We start from the raw sequence: 25,459 nt of genomic DNA, 5'->3' as shown, positions 1-25,459 counted from the left end.
AGTGCTTGGGCCCTAATAATAATAATCCTTAGAAGAACAATAGGGCCTCACGATTTCAGTGCTTGGGCCCTAAATAATAATAATAATAATAATAATAATCCTTAGAAGAACAATAGGCCCTCCGTACTTTCAGTGATTGGGCCCTAATAATAATAAAAAATAATAATCCTTAGAAGAACAATAGGGCCTCTGCACTTTCAGTGCTTGGGCCCTAATAATAATGCTTAGAAGAACAATATGGCCTCACACTTTCAGTGCTTGGGCCCTAATAATAATAATAAATTGATCAGATACAATAGGGTCCTCGCACCTCGGTGCTCGGGCCCTAAAAACAGTCTAAAAGTTAGGCCTGTTTGTGGTACTAAGAACAGTACCTACTCCCCTCCCTAAACAACGGCGGCCAGAGTATATTGCGTTCAAGCAGCGCTAACAACCTTGTCCATGTGCTCAAACACACGTAGTCCATCTTGGCTTCCCTCTAGTGGCGGCTGGGTTAAATAGAATTTATTTTTATTTTCTGTTAATGCCTGATCTTCTGTAAAGCTGCTTTGAAACAAAGTGTGTTGTGAAAGGCGCTATACAAATAAAAATGACTTGACTTGAACCCAATACTGTATGTCATCGCATTGTTCTCTAAATGTAAATGCCTAGGGAGCACAAAAACAGTCATATAACACTTCAAAGTTTAAAAACACAACAGATCTCCATTCCCTTTTAATTCATTTTACAAAAGATAACACGATAAGGCTTGAATACCTCTGTGTGGAAATAACTTTTACCTTCTGATCGGACCCACTGTATCAGCTACATTCCTCTATGACACTGCTGTTTTACTTGAATAGTGTTTAAATAACATCTAAAACTATACCTCAAAGCTCTAGAATAAAATATAAGTGATCAACACCAAACATGTTAAAAGATTTTATACAAATACATTTTGGTCATTAAATCTAGAAGCTCAACAAAAGAAGCATACATGATTTTCTTCTCTTTTGTTATAAGAACCTCCCTATGATTCTGCAGTCTAAATCTCTTGTCCTAGATTAGCTAATAATATATAAATGTACAGAAATGTACACACTGTGCCACTCAGTTGACATAATTCATGAACGGCAATGAGACATGCCAAGGTTGGAGTCAGCAGTGTGGATTATATTACAAGTGTGGATTATCTTTTGAACTATAGGTGGCGCTGTCTCCAAACTGCTCAGGTACGTTCAAGACATGATGTCAATGGTGCATACCAAATTTCTGGAAAGTATGACAAAGCAATCAAAAGATTTTTCACTTTTTTATAAAAATCAATATGCAGTTAAGGAGAGGCAGTATGACAGATATGGGAAAAATTATATATGGCTTATATGGGTATCCTTGAAAGCCTCATGACCCAAGGAATCCATAGAAAACAAACTCATGAATTTATTCAAAAATTACTGTGCACAACTGTGCATGTAATGTGCATGTACCCTCAGATCAACAATGAAAAACCATTGGCAAGATATAGCCTTACTGCCTGTTTAATGTCAACCTCGTTAAATTTGTATTAACATAACTTTTCAACAAAAATTTTAAAATTTTTTAATTTGGTATCATTCATTCTGTGTGGATCAGTCTGGTGATTATTTTGAGACATTGTTTAGGCAAATCGGGCAAAATTTGAAGGATAGTAGCGAATAAATGATAAAACACATAATCCAAGATGGCGGCCAAAGTGATGGGTGGAGTTTTAGGGTATTTTAACACTTGGTTCGATTGCTTGGACCGAACCAGAATTAGTTTCCTCCCCCTGGTCTCTGTTCACATCATACTATTTGGGTCCAAACCGTGGTCCGATTGTGTCATTAATGCGAGTACATGCGGCAGCCGTTTATCACTGTAACTAGGTGTGATAGGGACCAGATCACTCACAAGGAGAAATATAGCTGCAAGCAGCGATACTGGGGTCAAGCCAATTATCGGCACCATGAGCAGCAAAAGAAGCTTTGTGACATGTTTTTGGTTAAAGTCTGATGAACAGTGTATGAGGAGTTAGAAAATGTAAACTTTCAATAAAAAAAAAAAATCCCACTTATTTTAAAAATAACTAAAAATATCTACTTCTTAGAATTTTTGTCCAGTATGTGGCGCTGTTCTGAAACTGCTCAGGTAGTGTCTGGGCATGGTTATCATGTAGGAAAGTGTTCAAGAGTTATAAACCAAAATAGCCATTTTTCTATCTCCTGACCAGTAGGGGGCAGTGTGCCAAAATGCTGCAGGTAACCTCAGGGTCTAATGATGATGACGCATACCTAGTTTCATTCCAATCCCTTAAAGCATTGCGGAGATACGGCCTCAAGTTCAATTTTGCGCATTCTTCGTCGAATTCGTTGAAGCGCCATTCGAAAATGGTATGGTTTATCAAAATTCTGTGAGTAAATTTTTGTCGTGAGTGCCTCTAGATGATGCAGGCCAATTTTCATGCAAACCAGATAAACAGTCTAGGAGGAGTTCGAAAAAGAAGGTTTTCAAAACATTTAAAAATGGCGGACAAGAAGTTTGCTCAATCATGACATTATTGGTATCATTGTTCTTGGCATGAACCACGAAATCTATCAAGACCAGTCTCATGACAGTAGGCAAAAGGAGTCAATAGCTATAAGCATTTTTAGAAATAGCATTATAATTTTTTACCATAAGGTGGCGCTGTCCCAAAACTTTTTGAGTCCCTTCAGTGCCAAAGACACATAACGAGTTTCGTAATGATACACCAAGTCGTTCGTAAAATACAGCATTTTATGACTAAATTCAAAATGGCTGACGTCCAAAATGGCCGACATAGGAATTTTTCATATTGTTGGGCTCGCTATACCCCACTAAATCTAATGAGACCAATTTGATGATTTTATGACAAACTGTTCAGAAGTTATAAGCAAAAATGTGCTTTTTTCATATCTTGTGACCACTAGGTGGCACTGTTCCGAAACTCAGCAGGCACCCCCGAGTCATGGTGCCTATGAAAATTAATACCTTTGGTATGAATACGCTAAAGCATTATGGAGATATACCCTCACGTCCATTTTGGCATGCTCTTCGTCGAATTCATTGAAGCACCATTCGAAAACGATACGGTTTATGAAAATTCTGTGAATAACTTTTTGTCGTGAGTGCCTCTAGATGAAGCAGGCTAATTTTCGTGCAAATCGGACAAACGGCCTAGGAGGAGTTAGAAAAAGTATGTTTTTCAGAAAAAAAAATGCCGGAAAACTTTTCATGATGGAAAATGATGTCATAGGGTGCAATTGAATCGTCTTGAGCCAAGGAATTAAAGGAAAAATATATATAGTTTCTAGGGCTCACGGTTCAAAAGTTATTAACATAAACAAATGAGAGCAAATTTGGGCAGTTGGTGGCGCTACAGGGTTTGAGACAGAGACGCCAAATTTGCTGTGGTAACACATCAGACTGTCCTCTACCTCTGTGCCAAATTTAATAATTTTCCTGTAAGCGGTTCTATGGGCTGCCATAGAATCAAGAGCGGAAGAAGAAGAAGAAGAAGAAGAAGCAGATAACTAACGAAAACAATAGGGGTCTTTCGCCCCTTCGGGGCTTGACCCCTAATAATAAGAAAACTAACGAAAACAATAGGGGTCTTTTGCCCCTTCGGGGCTTGACCTCTAATCACACCAGAGAGAAGGAATGGCATTCCAAAAAGATGTTTAATCCAGCTGCAAAATGTGCATAAAATAAGTGTTTAAAAGCAAACATAAAAACATTTAACGGTTACATAAAAAAACAGTCTAAAAGTTAGGCCTGTTTGTGGTACTAAGAACAGTACCTACTCCCCTCCCTAAACAACGGAGGCCAGAGTATATTGCGTTCAAGCAGCGCTAGCAACCTTGTCCATGTGCTCAAACACTCGTAGTCCATTTTGGCTTCCCTCTAGTGGCGGCTGGGTTAAATAGAAAATTGAACATACCATTTAGTTTAACTTAAAATTAACTCTCACCTCCCAGTTCTTAAATACAAAATCTTTGAATAAATACATAAGAATGAGTTAAAATGAGAGTTAAAAACACCAATAGATACCATAAATAGGACAGATAACGTTTGCACAATAAAACCGCAATAAATATTGCAAAATGGTGATTAAAACAATAAATAAGTCCTTTAGACACATTAAAATCCTGTGATGGAGACCGATTCACAGGCTCTCCATCACACTAGGCAACATTATGTTTGTCTTCCACGGATGCATTAAATGTGCAATGATTTGAAGAATATTAGCGTTTGTTTGCCGTGAGCCTGTGGATGTGTTGCAAGAGATGTGAAGAATGTGAGCTGCTCTCTGAAGAGAATTTATTTGGACACAAGCAGGTATGAGAAATGCCATAATAATTAATAATTCATTAATAATTATACCATAATAATTGCGATCTGGAGCCTGCAAAGAAGCAAATTATACATCATCACAAGCGGTTGACATCCGCGATTTGGTACGAAGTGCTAGTGTGAAAGTACCCTTAATTTAAGTGGTCCATTTGTATCATCAGGAGGAGTGAAATTACATGCAAAAAGATTTTCTTGGACAAATGGTTCAAAAAATACGCACAAAAGAAAAGTGCATTTTTGAACTGGTGGTGGCACTATACAATTTGTTTTAGAGGCCGCAAATTTGGTATGGGGGCTGTTCGTGCCCAGAAATTACTCTTCACTTTAAAACAACTTAAACGCAATGAGAAACCAATCCCTCATGCAACATTTAACACCATGACCTTATGAATTTAAGACTTGTTGCTCTGATTTAAGACCTTTTGAAGGCGTTAATTTGCGAAAGGGCAATTTAAGAATTTTTAAGACTTTTTTCAGACCTGCAGAAACACTGGAAAACACTTCCCATCTCTTTTGTTGTTGATGCCAAAGGTTGAACATCCAATCAAACTTTATGGTATTCTGTAAAAATTTCAGTCAAATAACTCAGTTGGTAGAAGCTAGCCAAATTAGATGTACAGGTTGAATTACAATCCCTTATTCTCAATAACCCAGAAAAAAACAACACATAGTAAAAGAAAACATGACCCATGACATTTCTGTACAGGGGCGTGCTACAGAACTTACCGTCTCAGGGTAGGCCAGGGGACGCAGTCTGTCAAATTCCTCTTGTCCTGCAGAATCCCACAGACCCAGATTCACTGGTTTACCATCCACCATCACATCTGCAGAATAATTACTGCATCTGTCAAATAAAAATTAAAACCTGGATTAAACCAAGTGAAATGAAGACTGCAAACAATACAAATGACACTGCTATTTAGGTTGAAATCAAAAACTAATTTTTTATATATATACAAATATTTTTAGCAATGTATTTTTGTAAAAAAAATAAAAATAAGTTTAAAAAAAAGTTTTAAGTTAAGTTGCAAAATTTTACAACTAGTTGTTCACTTTAAGTTTACTCTTTATTCATGAATATACTTTTGCTGGATAACATATATATATATATATATATATATATATATATATATATATATATATATATATATATATATATTAAATACATTTCTAGCTATGTATTTTTGTTTTTATGTAATTTACACATTTATTTTAAGATTCAATTCAATTTCTTAACAAAGTTCCATCAAATTGAAATTTGTAATCTTTAGCTAAATAACTTAATTTTGTTAAAATTACACAATTCAATTTAAATTCCAAATGAAATAAATCTCCACTTTCACCTTTTTGTTTTTGGTGATATGGATTCTTCATGCATATCTCCACCTACTAAGCAGGGAGGAGAATTTATACCCGAACCCTGGCCTGATAGGGCAAGCGGCCCGTAACTCTCTCACACATGCTCCAAGTTTCTTATTGTTGAGCCCTAAATGTTATTATCTCTTGAAATCAGTCATCTGAATAACATTTAAGATTTGGAAACATTTAAAGGTTCTTTAAAACATTGTTGTGTTTTTTGAGCATCGTTATTATTTTTGAAAAAGCCGTTAGGTGACGCTAGACCTACAGAGAGGAGGTGCACACTCTGACACACTGGTGTCAGGAGCACAACCTCTCCCTCAATGTCAGTAAGACAAAGGAGCTTGTGGTGGACTTCAGAAGAAAAGACAGAGAACACAGTTCCATCACCATCAATGGAGTACCAGTGGAGAGAGTCAGCAGCTTCAAGTTCCTGGGTGTCCACATCACTGAGGAACTAACATGGTCCATCCACACTGAAGTCATTGTGAAGAAGGCTCATCAGCGCCTCTTCTTCCTGAGACGGCTGAGGAAGTTTGGAATGAACCGCCACATCCTCACACGGTTCTACACCTGCACGGTAGAGAGCATCCTGACTGGCTGCATCTCCGCCTGGTACGGCAATAGCACCGCCCACAACCGCAAAGCACGGCAAAGGGTGGTGCAAACTGCCAGACACATCATCAGAGGTGAGCTTCCCTCCCTCCAGGAAATATATACCAGGCGGTGTGTGAAAAAAGCCCGGAGGATCATCAGAGACTCCAGCCACCCGAGCCATGGGCTGTTCTCACTGCTACCATCAGGTAGGCGGTATCGCAACATCAGGAACCGCACCAGCTGACTCCATGACAGCTTCTTCCCCCAAGCAATCAGACTTCTGAACTCTTGATCTCCCATGATCAAAATACATCAGCACTGCACTTTATTACCCTTACTCTTATATCTCACACCAGACTGTCATAAATTATATTATTATTATATTATATTCTCTCTTAACAACTGACTATCAACCGACAGCCTGAATACAGTACAATACAACCTACTGTACATTCTATATATACTACTATATATACTTTTTTATTTTTATTGAATAATGTGTATTCTATATAGTGCGTATTGTATACTGTACAGTGTATGTTATTATTTGTATATTGTTGAGTGTAATTATGTGTATATCAGACGTTTAAATTGTGCTGTGTTAATTTGATGTTATTGTAAATTGGTATATGTCTCATCACTGTCACGACTGCTGTGTTGATCGGAACTGCACCCAAGAATTTCACACACCATTGCACTTGTGTATATGGCTGTGTGACAATAAAGTGATTTGATTTGATTTGATAGAGGTGGAGAAATCACATACTTCATTTTAATTGTCATTATCAGTGCGCTGTTTGACGAGTTCTACTTCAGAATGTGTAACTCACAATCTGGGGATGTATTCTCCAGGAAACGCATTGGTGGTGTAGCTGAACAGCAGGCATGTTTTACCCACAGCCCTGGAATGAAGATGAAGACAAACATTACACACATTACAGGACACTGGCATTAAAGCCAAGCGAACATTACATGACATGAAGTCGGCGCCCTGCGACTCACAGTCTTGTTTTCCGTCATGCTGGTGTGCACATTACAGGACTGTAGAGTATCTACTACACAACCGTTCATCCTTGACTGAGACCATGTGTACACTGGTGTTAAGATGTGTCTGATCACAAGTGTACACGCGAGACACGTCACTGTCACACTTGCTCATCTATTCACCTGTGTTCGAATTTCGCTGGGAGAGTCTCTGATTTCATGAGGACATACATCAGTCATTATGTCTGTGTATTACTGAATGATAATAAAGCAAAATAAAGTAAAAAAAGAGAAAGCTTTAAAAACCGACACCCAGTTTCCCTTAATTGTACACAAAAATCACGTTTATAACGGAGTTATTTTAGTGCAGTACCTGTAACTTAGCTTCTAATGTGCATGCTTCTCATATCTGTATCCCTCATGTTGATATCAGACACAATGAAGAATTTTGTGAAGTTATTGTGCATGTACTGTACATGCATTAGCTTTTTTATTTTTATTTTATTTTTTGTGTGGTTATTTCTCTTTAAAGAAATTTAAAAAATTTGTTTTCTCAAAGATTCTGTAATCTCAAAACGTCATGGTTACTTGTGTAACCTCCGTTCCCTGATGGAACTTCGGGGAACACTTGTGTCGATTTAGTGACAATAGGGGTCACTCTTGGGAGCCCAAGACACCTCTGGTATTTGATAAAAGGCCAATGAAAATTGGCGAGTGGTATTTGCATGCCACTTCCCCGGACATACGGGTATAAAAGGAGCTGGTATGCAACCACTCATTCAGGTTTTATGCTGAGGAGCCGATATAAGGTCCGGCCATTTCAGTGGGTAGTTCAGCGTTGTGGCAGGAGGAACACAATGTCTCGTTCCCTCCATCAGGGAATGGAGGTTACACAAGTAACCATGACATTCCCTATCTGTCACTCACTCGACGTTGTGTCGATGTAGTGACACTAGGTCCCTATATGAAACGCCACAATTGGCTGAACTGTGTTACGTGAACTGGCGGTGTGTGGTGGGCAGACCACTGTGTGCCTCATAGCCAGCACACCAGGTCGACACGTAACCTCCCCCAACATAGTTATGAGTGTCGAATGGCCCTCTGGGAATTAATGGCGCACGTCTTCAGCTCAAAAGAGGTGGAAGGCGCTATGTGCAAGTGATACACCCGGCCGGCTATCTCAGGCTTATCCGCTTGTATTGCGTGCCACTACCTGGGACAAAACCGTTTCCACCTGGAGGTTGTAGAACCTTGCAAAGGTGTTGGGTGTTGCCCAGCCTGCTGCTCTGCAAATGTCTGTTAGAGAGGCACCCCTGGCCAGGGCCCAGGAGGTCACTACACCCCTGGAAGACTGGGCCCGTAGCCCTTCCGGGGGCGGCATGTCCTGGGCGTGATATGCCATAGTTATGGCGTCAATGAGCCAGTGGGCGATCATCTGCTTGGAGACAGCGTTTCCTTTCCGCTGTGCACCAAAGCAGACAAAGAGCTGCTCAGAGATCCTAAAGCTCTGTGTGCGATCTAAATAGATGCATAAAGCGCACACCGGACACAGCAATGCAGGGCTGGTTCTGCCTCCTCCTGGGGCAGCACCTGCAGGATCACCACCTGGTCCCTAAAAGGGGTCGTGGGAACCTTGGGCACATAGCCCGGTCGGGGTCTCAGGATCACGTGAGAGTAGCCCGGACCGAACTCCAGGCACGTTTCGCTGACAGAGCATGCTTGCAGGTCTCCTACTCTCTTGATGGAAGTGAGCGCAGTCAGGAGGGCAGTCTTCAAGGAGAGTGCCTTAAGCTCAGCTGACTGCAAAGGCTCAAAGGGGGCTCTCTGTAGACCCTGAAGAACTACAGAGAGGTCCGATGAGGGAATGAGATGCGGTCTGGGGGGATTCAGCCTCCTGGCACCTCTTAGGAACCTGATGATCAGGTTGTGCTTCCCTAAGGACTTACCGTCGACTGTGTCGTGGTGTGCTGCTATGGCAGCAATGTACACCTTCAAAGTGGAAGGGGACAGCCTCCCTTCCAACCTCTCCTGCAGGAAGGAAAGCACTGATCCGACTGCGCATCTCTGGGGGCCTTCCCGTTGGGAAGAACACCACTTAGCGAACAGACGCTACTTAAATGCATACAGGCGCCTCATAGAGGGGGCCCCAGCCTGAGTGATCGTGTCTACCACCGCAGGTAGACCGCTTAGGTCTTCCGCATCCCGTCCAGGGGCCAGAAATGGAGATTCCAGAGGTCTGGTCGCAGGTACCAGATGGTGCCCCGTCCCTGAGAAAGAAGGTCATTCCTCAGGGGAATTCACCGGGGGGGGGGCTGTTGCGAGGAGCGTGAGGTCCGTGAACCACATCTGGGTGGGCCAGTAGGGTGATACCAAGACGACCTGCTCCTTGTCCTCCCTGACCTTGCACAGTAGGCTCACTGGGGGAAACGCATATTTGCGCATGCCATGGGGCCAGCTGTGTGCCAGAGCGTTTATGCTGAGGGGGGCCTCGGTCAGGGCGTACCAGAGCGGGCAGTGGGGAGGATTCTTGGGAGGCGAACAGGTGCACCTGTGCCTGTCCGAATCGACTCCAAATCAGCTGGACCACCTGAGGGTGGAGTCTCCACTCTCCCCTGAGGGTAACCTGTCGTGACAGCGTGTCCGCTGTAGTGTTGAGGTTGCCTGGGATGCGAGTGGCTCGCAGCGACTTGAAGTGCTGCTGACTCCAGAGGAGGAGACAGCGGGCGATTTGTGACATACAATGAGAGCGCAGACCGCGTTGGTGGTTGACATACACTACCGTTGCTGTGTTGTCTGTCTGAACTAACACGTGCTTGCCCTGGATCAATGGCCGAAACCTCCGCAGGGCGGCAGAATTGCCAACAACTCGAGGCAGTTGATGTGCCAATGCAGTCGCGGGCCCGTCCACAAGCCTGCAGCTGCTTGCCCATTGCAAACAGCGCCCCAGCCCATTTTGGAGGTGTCCGTCATGACCACAACATGTCTGGAGACCAGTTCTAGGGGAACACCTGCCTGTAGAAATGAGAGGTCGTCCAAGGGCTGAAAATACGGTGACAGACCGGCGTGATGACCACGCAATGTGTCCCGTGGTGCCATGCCCATCTCGGGACTCGAATCTGAAGCCAGTGCTGAAGTGGTCTCATATGCATCAACCCGAGCGGGGTGGCCACGGCTGAGGATGCCATATGCCCCAGGAGCCTCTGAAAAAGTTTCAGTGGAACCGCTGTTTTCTGTTTGAATGCCTTCAAACAGACCAACACTGACTGGGCGTGCTCGTTCATGAGGCATGCTGTCAAAGAGACTGAGTCCAACTCCAAACCAAGAAAAGAGATGCTCTGAGCCGGGAGGAGCTTGTCTTTTCCCAGTTGACCCGAAGCCCCAATCAGCTGAGGTGTGAGAGCACCAAGTCCCTGTGTGCGCACAACATGTCCCGAGAGTGAGCTAAGTTTAGCAAGTTGTCAAGATAGTTGAGAATGTGAATGCCCACCTCCCCCAGCGGGGCAAGGGCTGCCTCTGTGACCTTCATGAAGATGCGAGGGGACAGGGACAGGCCGAAAGGGAGGACCTTGTACTGATATGCCTGACCCTCAAATGCAAACCACAGGAAGTGTCTGTGTCGAGGAAGGATAGAGACGTGGAAATACGCGTCCTTCAGGTCTACCGCCGCGAACCAATCTTGGTGCCGGACGCTCGCCAGAATGCGTTTTTGCATCTGCATCTTGAACGGGAGTCTGTGTAAAGTCCGGTACAGTACTCGCAGGTCCAAGATTGGTCACAACCCACCGCCTTTTTTTCGGTACGATGAAGTAGGGGCTGTAAAACTCCTTCTTCATCTCGGCTGGAGGTACAGGTTCTATCGTGCCCTTCCGTAGGAGGGTAGCTATCTACGTGCAAGGTAGCAGCGTTTTCGTCCTTCACCAAGGTGAAGTGGACACTGCTGAACCTGGGCGGATGTCTGGCAAACTGAATCGCATAGCCGAGTCGGACGGTCCGGACCAGCCATCGCGACGGATTGGAAAGCGCAAGCCACGCGTCCAAGTTCCGCGCAAAGAGGACCAAAGGGACAACGTCGTCGGACATACTGGCAGGTGGGGCCTCGCTGCAGGGCGGAGCTCGAGGTGCCACACCATGTCGTGGCCGTGCTGAGTCTAGGGACATCGAAGCATTTACCTGGCTCCTTGTGACCACCCCCGGAACAGCCTGGGACAGGGGAGGAAGAGGCCTGTCACATCGGGGGCAGATTTGTGCCACAGCTGGGCACTCAGGGGTGGGAGAGCGCCAAACCTGCCATATAGAGTGGTGGACAGTGGTCGTGATGACGGCCGTGCACACCGGATACGTGACCCAGGGAACAAGGAAACCGCTTTTGCTGAGCTCTTGAGTACTGCAGCCACTTGGGCATGCAACGCAATTAAATGCAAAGGTAACAAAAAGATGGAGAGATCTGCACACCAGCTCCAGAGCAGCGGGTTTCATCATCCCTGGGTCGCCCATCTCAAGGGCACTTTGAAGCCTTTCACGGGTTCTAGGCGGCCACGAGACGGGTGGAATCTGCTTCCTGCGGTGGGCTCCACGCCGGGGCTGGGCCGAAGGGGCGGGCTGTGGCAGAGCCGGTGCAGTCACCACAGGGGGACACCCTTGACGACGAGCAGACAGGGTGCAGGATCTTGAGCCGCGCCGAGGCAGGATATGCTGGATAGCCTCCGTCTACTGCTCCACCGTCGAGAACTGCTGGATAAAGTCCTCGACGGTGTCGCTGAATAGGCCAGCCTGGGAGATGGGGGCAGCAAGGAATCGTGTCCCGTCGGCCTCACCCATCTCGACCAGGTTGAGCCAAAGGTGGCGCTCCTGGACCACTAATGTGGACATTGTCCACCTGAGAGACCGCGCCGTGACCCCCGTCACTCGGAGAGCGAGGTTGGTCGCCAAGCACAGTTCCTGCATCAATCTACCCTCGTGCAGTTCCTTTAGCGCCTTGGCGGACTTGCAGGAGAGCCGGCTTGTCCAGCAGCACCGTAGGCCTTGGCCGTCAGAGATGACATAAACCTACAGGCCTTGGATGGGGGCTTTGGGCACCCGCGCCAGGTGGCGGCGCTCTGCGGGCATAGGTGCACTGCGAGCGCCTTTATCCACCGGGGGATTGCCGAATAGCCCTTGGCCGCCCCACCATCGAGGGTAGTGAGTGCGGGGAAGCTGAAAAGATCGGGACCGGGCAGTAAAAAAGTGCCTCCCATGACCTTGTCAGTTCTTCATGCACTTCCAGGAAGAAAGGAACAGGGGCGGGGCGTGGCGTGGCATTGAGCGGCGCCGCGAGCCCAGGAACCAATCAATGAGCCGCGAGGGTTCAGGGAAGAGCGGAGGGTTCCACTCTAGCTGACGCTCGCGGCTGCCCAGGAAAGCATGTCGTCATCTCCATGTCAGCCTGTGACTGGGCAATCGTCCCCGAAGGGAGGAGCCCAGCTGAGGCTTCCGCGTCCGACTGGACGAGTCCACTCTCCGATGCTGCGCTCAAGAGCTCATCACTTTCGCGGGCTCTGAATAAGAGGTCGAACTCACCGTGAGACGAGCCGGTGGACTCATCTGGAAGCCCAATCGGGGCAGACGAGCGTGCTGGGGAATGGGAGGTGTGCGGGGGGATACCCGGCAGAGGCAGTCCCATTGGGGTCCCCAAATCGCCCCAGTGCTAGCCGCACTGGCCTCATACCCGTGGGTAAAAGGACTGAGGTGGGGAGCCTCTGTGGTGGCTTGCTTTCTTACGAGCCGAGACCGCATCGTTGCCATGGACATGTCCTTGCAATGAGTACATGACCATCCACGAACGCTGTCTCCGCGTGAGCAGTGCCCAGACACGAAAGACAGAGATCGTGACCATCAGAAGGCGAGAGATAACGAGCACAACCAGGAATAACACACAATCGGAAAGGCATCTTTAAAAAGACGCGTCTTTAAAAAGACGTTCCGTGTGTGCCGCTCTTTTAGAGAAATATACTCTTTTAGAGAAATATACTCTTATTTCTGCCGAAGTGCCCAGGGGCATTCTCTGCAGTGCACCAGTGCAGAGGAGGGAGAAGCCGCTGAAATGCGCCGTCAGATCCAACAGAGGTGAATGAACAGTCGTGGGAATTCAGCTCAGTGAGCATGACCATTCGGCTCCGAAGAGAAAATCTGAATGAGTGGTTGCATACCAGCTCCTTTTATACCAGTATTTCCGGGGGAGTGGCATGCAAATACCACTCGCCAATTTTCATTGGCCTTTTATCAAAGACCAGAGGTGTCTCGGGCTCCCAAGAGTGACCCCTATTGTCACTACATCGACACAACTTCGAGTGAGTGACAGATAGGGAACTGTTACAGCTATCTTTAGTGTTGTCCTGTTTCAAATGGATCGCCCAAAATGCATACATTTACGATAGTAAAATTCCCTCACAAACTCGAACAGTTTATTCATGATAACATATCAACAAACATGAAAGAGTGGCTCGTGGGTGTTTTTGCACTTATTTGCACCATTTGCACAGAGGGGGAAAAAAACCAAGAAAAACAGCTGTAAATAATAAAGACAGCATGTAGGGAGATGTGGGTGATTATTTTTTGTCTCCTGAAACCCAATACCTTGCCCTCCTCTTGTGCTCTCTCTGTAGTCGCTTTCACACATACAGCCTTTTCCAGAAAATTAACTGCAATTTTCAGTTTAGAGTTCATGTGTTAAAACGACCCCTTTCTGAAATACTGGTACATTTTGCATGAGAAGTTGTAACATTCCCTGAAAAGTCTGTAAGAATCATAAGATTAATTGTTTGAGCACGCACAAGGTCAGGACGCGCTGACTAAAGACTGAGAGGATTCAGTTACTTACAGACAGAGTGAAATTATTCCATTTCATCAGAGGATACAAAAATATTTGATATTTTAGAGGCAACTATATAGGGGGAATCTTGTAGGACTCATTTGATAAAAAAAAGTTGAGCAGCCAATAGAAATAGAGTGAGCACAGCCACAACACTGGACCACAAAGAAATGGATATGGCAAACAAGTGCTCAAAGTGGAGAAAACATTTAACACCAGTCTCGTCTTTCCAAATGCGCTCGGCCTGTTTCTTTTGAGACTCGGAACAGAGAAGCAGCAGCAACATCAACGGCAGTGCTCCTGTACATCCATGTTTGTTTACATCTGTCATGTGTCTCATAGAACGAGGGCGTGTTTCCATGTGAGTTTTTGATCGTTTTGACTTAACAGCCGGAGTGATCCACAGTTGTTTAGTGTGTGATTCCAAATTTTTGTCTGTAGATATAGTCATAAGTCTGATTTTGCACACACTACAAGACCGTTTGTCAAGAGATCTGAGACTTCTTGACACGGACCAGTTGCAGACTCAACACATCAAAGAAGATAAGCCTGAGTCGTGAGGTGTTCAACCTGTTAAAAAACTAGTCTGTGCTTGTAAACTGATATGAGCTGTTTAAAAGAGCTCTTATATTGATGTCACTGTAGGGTTGAAATTTCCAGTAAATTACTTGAATTTGTACAATCAACTTCCTGGTGTAACTGAAAGCTGTATTGATTTCAGTGCGCAGAAAATACATTGTATTTGTTTCATTTGCACAGGGAATGATATTAGCTGCAGGCAGGTAAATGAGAAAAATGTGTGTGATAAAAGGCCCTTCACAATGACAGTGATGTGCAGTGACAAAGCGACCAGAAGTCAATCGTTGTCAGTGATAGTTGTGGTTTCGACAAAGATGAGAAACATTGAGCTCTACACAAATAAATAGGGACGTGACTGCCAATAGGAGTGAAGATAGTCAGTATTTTAACATGCACTTTCAAAGTTCAATTTCATTGTATTTAACCAGCCGTATTTCCTTTCCTTCAAATGTTTAATTATGCATTGTGTCATGTATACTTGCACAGGCAGATGAAGACTGTAACTTGGCAATGCAAAAACCTGCTGTAGCTCAATTATAAAAGTGCATGTTAACGTACTGATTGAAGCTGACATGATCAACCTCCTTGTACAGTTTAATACTTGAAGTGTAGGAATGCCTGCTGAAAAATCTACAGGACAGCTACTTATTGACTGATTATAAATCTCATTGGTCCAACTGCCTGCTCCTCGTGGGTGATTATCACAATTGTGATATAAAAAGTCCATGTTATATTTTACTTCTAAATATAAAAAAACAAAAAAATAAAAAATATATATTTTGCATATAGAAATTGATGCCTGTTTTTACATTGTGACAATAATGTTTGCATTGTTTTTCATGACAGTTGCACATATTTTGTCCCTAATTCACATATCGTAAGACAAAAAAAGATGGCCATTATGATGTTCTCATTACCAAACAATATATATTGTTTAAATGTTAAAGTATTTCCTGGTTTCCCACTCTTTTAAAGGCATTTTTTTCCAGGACATTTTAATATGTCCAACAAGTGAAATATTTAAGCAAAAACACATGCATCCATTTATATCGAGCTTTTATTTTGAAGTTTGTGTGTTTTTGATGGTAGTTTCTCAACTCCAGATAAGCAGTTTGCTACATGGCCCAGTGTGATTATTAATCCTTGTAAAGCTGTGATTTAATTAAATAAATACATAGTCTGTATGTGCTGCCCACTTCAGAGTGATCTCTGTCACTGTCATCTCAAACACACACACACACACACAAACAAACACAAAAGAGTGCACGTGATGATCATGATGAGGTGTTTTCAGTGTATGAGCGGCCGGCTCTACACATTAATTTTGAAACACGCAGCACATGCAAATGATATATTTATTCAATTAAATCACAGACTTTTGCAGTTTAATTATCACACTAGGACTTAGCACAATTTGAATTTGAATTGTGCATTTAAACATTCATTCTCACCCAAATATGTCATATTCCATGACTTTCTGCATTTTACAGCATGTTTTACACATGTAAATTTTATGTGATTTTTTCCATATTTTCTGCATACTACATGTGTTAACTGAGCCCCCGTTACATGCTCATATTCAAGGGGGTGCTACAGAGCCCCCCCTACACATCCATGTGTGAAGTTTTGTCCAGTCCTAATGGCCGACGACTGTGATGTGTGTGCAAATTTAATGACATTTTAAGCATGCCAAGTGCCTCAAAAACACCCAAATATAGGAAGAAAGGAATAATAACAATTAATGCGTTACCATGGCGACAGTATTTAAGATATCAAATATTTTTTTTACAATTTTACATCAGCAGTGTCTTTACATTATTCTAAAGAATTTTGAAGCAAATCATGTAAACACAAGAGCGCTGTTTCAAAGTCTGTTAAAAGTGAACTACTTCCTGCTGCCTGTTGGTGGCACTATGACCGTGACCCAGTTAGCATGTTAAATGTTAAAGTTCATGACAGTACAATTAGAAAAAGACTGAACAAGTATGGTTTGTTTGGAAGGGTTGCCAGGAGAAAGCCTCTTCTCTCGGCTTAGGTTTGCAAAGTTGTATCTGAAAAAACCACAAGACTTCTGGAACAATGTCCTTTGGACAAACGAGTCCAAAGTGGAGATGTTTTGCCATAATGCACAGTGCCACATTTGGCGAAAACCAAACATATTAGCATATTAGCACAAACACCTCATGCCAACTGTCAAGCACAGTGGTGGAGGGGTGATGATTTGCGCTTGTTTTGCAGCCACAGGACCTGGGCTCCTTGCAGTCATTGAGTCGACCATGAACTCCTCTGTATACCAAAGTATTCTAGAGTCAAATGTGAGGCCATCTGTCTGACAGCTAAAGCTTGGCCGAAATTGGGTCATGCAACAGGATAATGATCCCAAGCACACCAGCAAATCTACAACAGAATGGCTGAAAAAGAAAAGAATCAAGGTGTTGCAATAGCCCAGTCAAAGTCCAGACCTCAACCCGATTGAAATGCTGTGGCCGGACCTTAAGAGAGCTGTGCATAAACAAATGCAAATCTCAATGAACTGAAGCAACATTGTAAAGAAGAGTGGGCCAAAATTGCTCCAAAAGAGAGACTGATAAATTCATACAGAAAACGATTACTTGAAGTTATTGCTGCTAAAGGTCGTTCTACAAGCTAATGAATCATACGGTGTACTTAGTTTCTGACACATGGCTTTTCCATTTTGGCTTTATTTTTGTTAAATAAATCAGGACACAGTTTAATATATCATGTGTTGTTGTTTTTCATCTGAGGTTGTATTTACCTCATTTTAAGACCTGCTAAGGACCAGATGATTTTTTATTATGTCCTGATACGTAAAACCATAGAATTCAAGGATGGTGTAATTTATTTTTCCCATGACTGTATGTACAGGTATGTATCTCCATTTGATTGCAAGTATAAGTTGTACAACTTAATCAGTGTTGATTTGCACAAGCAGCAGAGACAGAGAAAATAAAACATTACAAGGGGATGTAGTTCAGTGGTAGAGTGCATGTTTTGCATGTATGAGGTCCTGGGTTCAATCCTCAACAACACTAAATGCATTTAAGTAGTTTTTCAGAATCCTTAGAACTTGGTGAACAATGTCTCTTGAAAACTTTGCTTACAACTTGAGATAAATCATCCTCTCAGATTGTGACAAACCTTTTTTTCTGTTTGGTTGTATAGCTCAGTGGTAGAGTGCATGTTTTGCATGTATGACGTCCTGGGTTAAATCCCCAGCATCTCAAAGGGAAACTTGTTACAAGTCAAAAGATGCTTCAATGTGATCAGCCCCCATTACCAAACATACAGCTGAATTTTCATCAAAATCACACAATGCACACAGAAGATATAAGGAACCTCCTGTTTCCCATTTTTCGCCATAGGTGTATAGCTTCGCCATGGCGACACCATTCAAAAAAATCCTCCTACATCAAGTGTGTGTAACATAAAAGTGAGCATGACAAGTCAATAAAACACACTCATATTTAGAAGGTTAAAATCAGCCATTAACAGGTCAATTATTAAATTTCCTAACTGTATGAATAGCTCAAGTTCAAAAGTTGCCTACCCAGACAGCACTTTTCGGGGTTATATGGGCATCGCGAGTCAACTCGGGTCCACAGTGCCCCCAAACTTCAGTGATGTCACAGATGGCTGCTCGTGCACATCACTCGTCTGGTGAAGCCCAAACATGCTGTCTAGGTAGGCAGCTCACAGTGCTGTCCAGTCCAGTCCAGTCATGCTGAGCTTGAGAAAGTATGGCGAGTGGATAGTGCCATTTTCCGGGAGGAGAAGGAGCAGTCTACCATTCCGTCGCCATCATACCGTGTGGAGTTTTGAATTGGATTTTTTGGGACTGGTGACATAAGACCGGAGGCGACGTCTTGGTGAGTGCGCGGAAGGAACATCTTCCGGCAGCGACGTAATGGCGGCATATATCAGAAATGTATAAAAAAATTATATATGTACTAAGTACGTCTGAACTAGGTACGTCACCTTAAAACACGCCTGACACACACGTCGTCTCCAGACAGCTACGTCAGTGTGTTTTGTGTGTGTAAAGTTTGCATTAGTAGATTTATTTGTTATAGGCTATTGCTTTTATTTAGTTATTTCCCAACAAGTGTCAATAGTGCATAATAATAATGGCGTTGAGCATTTTTATTTAATATCAAATGTTAACTCTCCAACTTTGGCATCTCTAACTACACATATCACAATAAATACATTGGACTCTTGAATAAGATAGCATTTTACTTACTAAACTTGTAGGTTAGATCATTCATAAATTTACTAGTCTGCATTTAAACACAGGAGGCGTGAGGTCTGTCTTTCCTCATGGAATTTAAGAACAGATGGCCAGCACTCTTTATTTGTGATGTAATGTCAGCTGTGATGGTTGTTGTATGTAACTCCAAATTCTGAATTGAAGTCCTTTGGATGTAATTCAGGTTTGTTCATCTGTAACAATTTTGAATTTCATCTGTGTGTAAGTGCTTGTAAAGAAATACTGTGGTATATGATAATATTGTAAAGACTGTAACAAATTTATCAACAACCAATCTGATTTGTCATTTTTAAATGTTATTAGGTATCTGTGGAATTCAGTTCAATTACAACAATCCCTTTGGTGTCCAAATATATGGGTCAGCTTAATCATTTCTCAACCCAGTTCTTCAGAATTTCCAAAAACAAAGGAGGAACAGGGGCACAGAAGAGTGTTCTGTTTGTTTCTCACCAAACTCAATCATATGTCTTCATAACACTATTTATACAGATTATGGATTATACAGAAGGAGTCACATGGAATTATTTGATGATGCTTTTGAAGCTTCAGAAGAGACGGGCACTGCTGACTGTCATTGTATGGACAGAAACCAGCAGGACAAACTGACCAAAATTAACCTTTTGAGCTCAGAAAGAAAATAAACATAAGGGGTTTGAACAACATGAGGTTGAGGAAATGACGACTGAACTTTTCATTTTTGGGTGAACTATCCCTTTAAAGCTTGGTTTATATGCTCTGAAATGTTAATATGCACATGATTCATACTGTTTTAATTTCAGGGCTCGTTCGTAACTTTACCACATTTCTCAGAAGCATCAGAGTTGTCATTTATGCAGTAGGCACAACTGTGACATCCAAGATTATTTTGTAGCTTTCCTATAGCAAAGCTTCTGAGGGGTATTACAGAAAGCAGGGTTAACTTACCATGACATAAACCCTGAACTCTCCGTTGATTAACCCAAAACTTGCTTACTCGCAGTATGTGGGTTCCAGAACACCTGCACGGGGTTAGTTCACTGAACCATGAGTTTGAAACTTGTCTCGTTTGGAAGGATGCGTCCTCCGGAGGTCGGTCTCATTTCATTTTTTATTTTTTTTATTTTTTTAAAAAGGTTAACAATTGTATAAATTGTAAGTGCATTATACATAAAAGGCATTGACAATAGATTAAAAAAAAATAAGAAAAAGAAAGACAAAAAAAATAAAAAATAAATTTAAACGAGACAGCCTCGATGAAGTATGCGGCCGACAAATGCGACCTCCGGAGGACGCATGCTTCCAGTGGTCTTAATTTTTTTGATTTTACCACTATGAATCACAAATTCAAAATCAGCTGGATTAGGCACCATCTAAAAAATCCCAATTCTGTCTGGAACGTCATTCCCCATTACATTTTTTCACAGTTCGGTGGTCTTAATTTTATCTTAATGTGTAATTATAATATAGATAAAATTCCAGTAAAATTGTCAGCTTTTCATAAACAAATGTTTATGTCATGGTCTTTAATCTATAAGCATAATTTTTCCCCTCACCACTACTTTATTTGGAACAATCGAAATATATTGTAGAAACATTTTTTTTTTTTTTTTTTTACTGGTTTGACAATAACATTCAACTAGTTAGTCAGTTATATAATACAGAAGGATAATTATTTACTTATGAAGAATTTATTTTACAGTTTAAAATACCTATTACTCAAAGAGAGTATTCAATTCTTATCGGGTCTATTCCCTCAGGTACACACATGTTGTTCAAAGGTATTTATGAACATTGTTCAATTGACTTAATCTCTTCTGATGTTTTTGAAACCTTTGTTGGTAAAATATGCTTATCATTGACTACCAAAAACAATAACAGAGCTATCCAATATCTTTTTCAAAGAGAATTATCATTGTACCATATGTTATTTCATACTGGAATTCCTGTTTAAATGGTAAGGCTATATGCTGGAAAATGGTTTGGTTACTACCTCAGAAGTACCATATTAGAAACAAAGTTAGAGAGGTTTCATCTAAACTCATACATAGATTCTATCCAGCTAATCATTATTTACAAAAGTTCAAAAAAGACATTAATACAAATTGTGGTTTTTGTAATGTTTATCATGAAACTTATTTACATTTATTTTGGCATTGCAATTATTCAGTTACACTATGGTAACGTGCAGAAATTTATTATTGAGAATATTCCATATTCAAGAACATTTTCAATATTATGGGAAAAGTACTATTTGGCTTTACTGACTATCCAAAAGAAGATGAACAGTTTTTTCATTTAGTTAATCTCTCCATAATCAAGGGGGCCTGGGTAGCTCAGTGGTAAAGACACTGGCTACCACTCACTATCTCAAATCCCAGGGCGTGCTGAGTGACTCCAGCCAAATTGGCCCAGTTGCTAGGGAGGGTAGAGTCACATGGGGTAACCTTCTCGTGATCACTAGAATGTGGTTTGTTCTCCGTGGGGCTGTGTGTAGTTGCAGCAGTGGATGGCATGAAGCCTACTCATGCACTATGTCTCCATGGCAACAGGCTCAACAAGCCACATGATAAGATGCACAGGTTGATGATCTCAGACATGGAGGCAACAGGGATTCATCCTCCACCACCTGGACTGAGGCAAATCACTATGCAACCACAAGGACTTAAAAGCACATTGGGAATTGGGCATTCCAAATTGGGAGAAAAAGGAAAAAATTAAAATAAAATCTTATCATAATTATAGCCAAATTTCATCCATAAATCTAAATCTATCAGCATAAAACCCAACTTTTAGATGATGTACATTATGTACATTAACAATATTAGAGACTCTTTCAATAAGAAAGCATTAAAAACTATTTGCAAGCTTTACAGTATATTTATTTACATTTTCTTATGACACTTTTATGTATAGTTTTCTTTCATCCCTGGCTTTTTTCTTTTCAGTTATTTACTTCTTTTTTGTTATTGTTTCCTTTTTTATATACTTCTGTATATGTATATTGTAAAATGCATATCTTATTGTATAATATTTATTGTTATATTTACACAATTGTAAATGGCAACAGACACTAATAAGAAAAGTGTGCCATATTTCAGTGAAGCAGAACATTAAGTTTTAATGACTGCAAACGAGCATTACTTCATCTTCACTCATAATAGCGATAGGAGCAACGTTGGTTCAGAACTGAGAGTTTGCATGACAGAAATTATACTGAATCATTGCGTGAATTTTTAAAGTAATAAAACTACAAAGTTCTACCATACATTTAAAAGCTTAATTCAACATTAACATTAGACCTCTCTCAACTACATTAAAGTTTAATAGGTCGACCGTTACGTTATTTGTTTGCACTGAACTTCATTAGAAGTATTAACATTCATATTCTATTAGTATTATGATAATAGGCTATAGGTTTACTATATATTTTATTTTAAGATTCATTTGAGTGGTATTTACCATGATCTGTGCATGCTAATTTTATTTTACTGTCATGTGAACTGAATGTATTTCCTTTATTTTTAATACCATTTGATGTATCCAGTTGGGGTTTCTAAAAACGTAGAATCATTTCACCTTTAATTTCCCCCAGTTGCTGATGGTGTCATTGTATTAATAGACCGTCTTTCAGTTGTAGGATCTCCCACAGTTGTCATCATTTTCCATTGATTTAATGTAATGTTTTATAGTAGGCCACACATGATTATTCATGTGCATGATAAGATGAAGGTCTGCTGTAACAGAGGTGGACAATGATAGGATTTACATGTCCATTGTGTTCTTTTCACATTTGATGTGGCATTAAAACGTGTCATGTTGTGTTCACATGTACAGTAGGGTCCATCTGCCTCCACCAATATTGTACGGAATGAAATTATGTTGTTTTAATTGAAGATCATGTGTCTGACTATACATTATAGATGTTCATGATCTCAGCATTAGGGAAAAGTAACTCATCTCTTCTTTGTTAATAGGAAGCTGTAAAAGGTTCCTATTGAAAAGTAGAACAAAAATGTAATTTAGAGATGGACCATGTACAGCTTCTGATGGAGTAGAGGAGGCTGAGCATCAGAAAGATACATCTTTTCATTGAATCACCTGAACACCAGCTAAATGAGGGCACTGTGGGTGACTCTATATGACAGCATGTCTCATTTATATTTTCAGATAATAAAGAGAGTAATGAACAAGTCTTGAAATGTGTGGCAAACACATGTGCCCTGGTTTTAAAGCTGCCAATCCATGCCTCTTACGACAGTTTAAGTACACACATGATTTCAGGCATTGTGCAGTCCCCACATTTTGGGCAAGCCTGATGGGGTCATGTTGTTGTTGTTGTTCTTGTTGTGATTTTTGTTTTTTTTATTGTTAGAATATTAAATAACTATTAAAAAACATCTAAGTCATCATAGTAACTGTTAATGTACTTTGATTTTTATTCTTAGTTTTTTTTTTTTTTTCATTAATCTAGTATTCTGACAACCCAAAAAATATAATGATTCAGTGAGTTATGGTGGCTTTAAGAGTTGATATACACTTACACTATACACACTTCCCACAATATACAATAAAGCAGTGTCAATTTTTCATTCTTAACTTTATTCCTGAAATTGAGCAAGAAGAGTACAAACAGTGCCTTCAAGTGATGACATTTGAAAACAGCAAAATACTGAGTCAACAAGAATAAATTAGAATTGGTGGGAAAAAAGACACAATAACATAGATAAACAAATAAATTTGACATGGTAGAGGTTAAAATTGTATAAATATGTGATATGTATTATAAATATTAATGGTTTTGATAGTTTCCTAAAAATCAATGAAATAGCCATTGTGTTTATCATAAGGAAGCCAAAAATCATATCTTTGAGAGACATGGAAAAGTCTTGCATAATAAGTCTCAAAATATATGTTCCACAGAAGAAAGTCATACAGGTTTGGAATGACATGAAGATGAGTAAATGATGACAAAATTTTCTTGTTTGGGTGAACTATCCCTTTAAGTACAAAATTATTAGCATCAAAATATACTTAAAACATCAAGAGTAAAAGTTCAGAATGGCACATTTCAGAATATTATATATTACTGGATTATAATTATTGAATTTATGTGCTCATCTTTAAAGTGGTTGCTAGTAATGGCGGGCTCATTTTAATTACTGTATATTACTTAGTAAAATTACAGCTCTGCTGAAGATGTATAATTCGCAATGTCACCTGTGACTATGTATATTCCAGATATGACAATAACACATCAGTTTGCCTTCAGGACTTTCTAGCAGAAAGGCTTTCTAACACATGGTTGAAATTGTGAAAGGGTCCAGTATCTAAAACTAAACAAATTGCAACTGAAAATAATAATAAAAAATTACAACCGAAAATAATAAGTCAGTGCTAACTTCTGGCTACAAATAAGACAGGAACTCCAGCCTCCTGAATGAAACAAAAGGCCATGACCCATTCAGCTGTCAAGAAATTTATTGCAGATTTGTCGCTCTTTTTACAACCTCACATAAACCCTTTGGTAGAAAACTCTGACACTAGCTTTGCATTAGGTTGATGTACTTATCCACAACGTTGGAGTCACACTTCTATAGCGTCGACGTACTTATCCACAACGTTGGAGGCACACGTCTATGGCGGCGACGTACCCTCCTCTAACATAAAGGTACATGACTGTCTCCTTCGGTAGGTAATCGTGGCACAAAACACTCCTCATAGTATGATTAGAGAGTCACTCACCCATCCCCCACCACCACACACTTGATGGCCTGCATTGAGTCTGTGTGCTGCGATAAAATCCACCAAGAGTTTCATTCAGATAAAGCACTAAGAGCACAAACAACACATATTACAGCTGCACAGTGTGACGCTCTTGTAAAATCAGTTTTCTTCCTCCTCTCGTTCCCACACACACAAGAATGAAGTCGAGCAAGAAAGTTTGAAGCCACCACCCAAGACACACCCACGAACACATGAACTTCAAACAAAATGTAGCAATATTATTGCATAGCCTACATTTAAAATTACATTCGGAGCTACAGTCAAAACATTTGGGGCTGAAGCCCCGGAAAAATGACCTGGCGACACCGATGCTCTCTGTCTTGTACTAAGTGTTTTGTCATGGTTCTTGGGCACTTCACAGAATTTGTACTACAAAATAATTCATAAAATGTGCATAATGTCTGTAATTATTGTCATTAATGTAAACATTTATTTGTTTTCCTTTGCTGAGAAAGCTATTTTACAAAAAAAAAAAAAAATCCTATATTTTTTTTTTAAATAAAAAAATAAATATGCTTTAAAGTTTGTCCCTCAGTCTGAGCTCAACCACGTCACACACACACTTTCAGCCCATAAACATTTTGGTTCCGCCCATATGTGACATTATTAACCAGAAGTGAAATCATTGCGCTTTCTTAAACGGTGCAGTGTAGAAACAGATATGGAATATCATA

At 41.1% G+C, this 25,459-nt stretch overlaps 1 protein-coding gene across 3 annotated transcripts in view; it reads right to left on the bottom strand.

Annotated features, from left to right (window-relative positions):
- The window catches only part of LOC127450419 (ras-related C3 botulinum toxin substrate 1-like), a 71,475-nt gene extending 46,586 nt beyond the window's left edge, over nucleotides 1-24,889 (bottom strand). Inside the window, exons 1-3 of one of the 3 annotated variants that reach the window (XM_051714528.1) lie at nucleotides 24,744-24,889; nucleotides 7,155-7,226; nucleotides 5,095-5,212 (exon numbers count right to left, since the gene is read on the bottom strand). In XM_051714528.1, coding sequence (XP_051570488.1) covers nucleotides 5,095-5,212; nucleotides 7,155-7,226; nucleotides 24,744-24,778 — 225 coding nt within the window. In that variant the 5' untranslated portion in view covers nucleotides 24,779-24,889. Of the gene's footprint in view, nucleotides 1-5,094; nucleotides 5,213-7,090; nucleotides 7,227-24,743 lie in introns of those variants that run through there. The other 2 variants (XM_051714529.1, XM_051714530.1) reach the window with 2 other exon arrangements.
- Nucleotides 24,890-25,459: the final 570 nt, after the last annotated feature.

Source organism: Myxocyprinus asiaticus, chromosome 13, assembly GCF_019703515.2.
Source record: "Myxocyprinus asiaticus isolate MX2 ecotype Aquarium Trade chromosome 13, UBuf_Myxa_2, whole genome shotgun sequence".
NCBI lineage: Eukaryota > Metazoa > Chordata > Actinopteri > Cypriniformes > Catostomidae > Myxocyprinus > Myxocyprinus asiaticus.
This window is presented reverse-complemented; position numbering and strand designations above follow the sequence as displayed.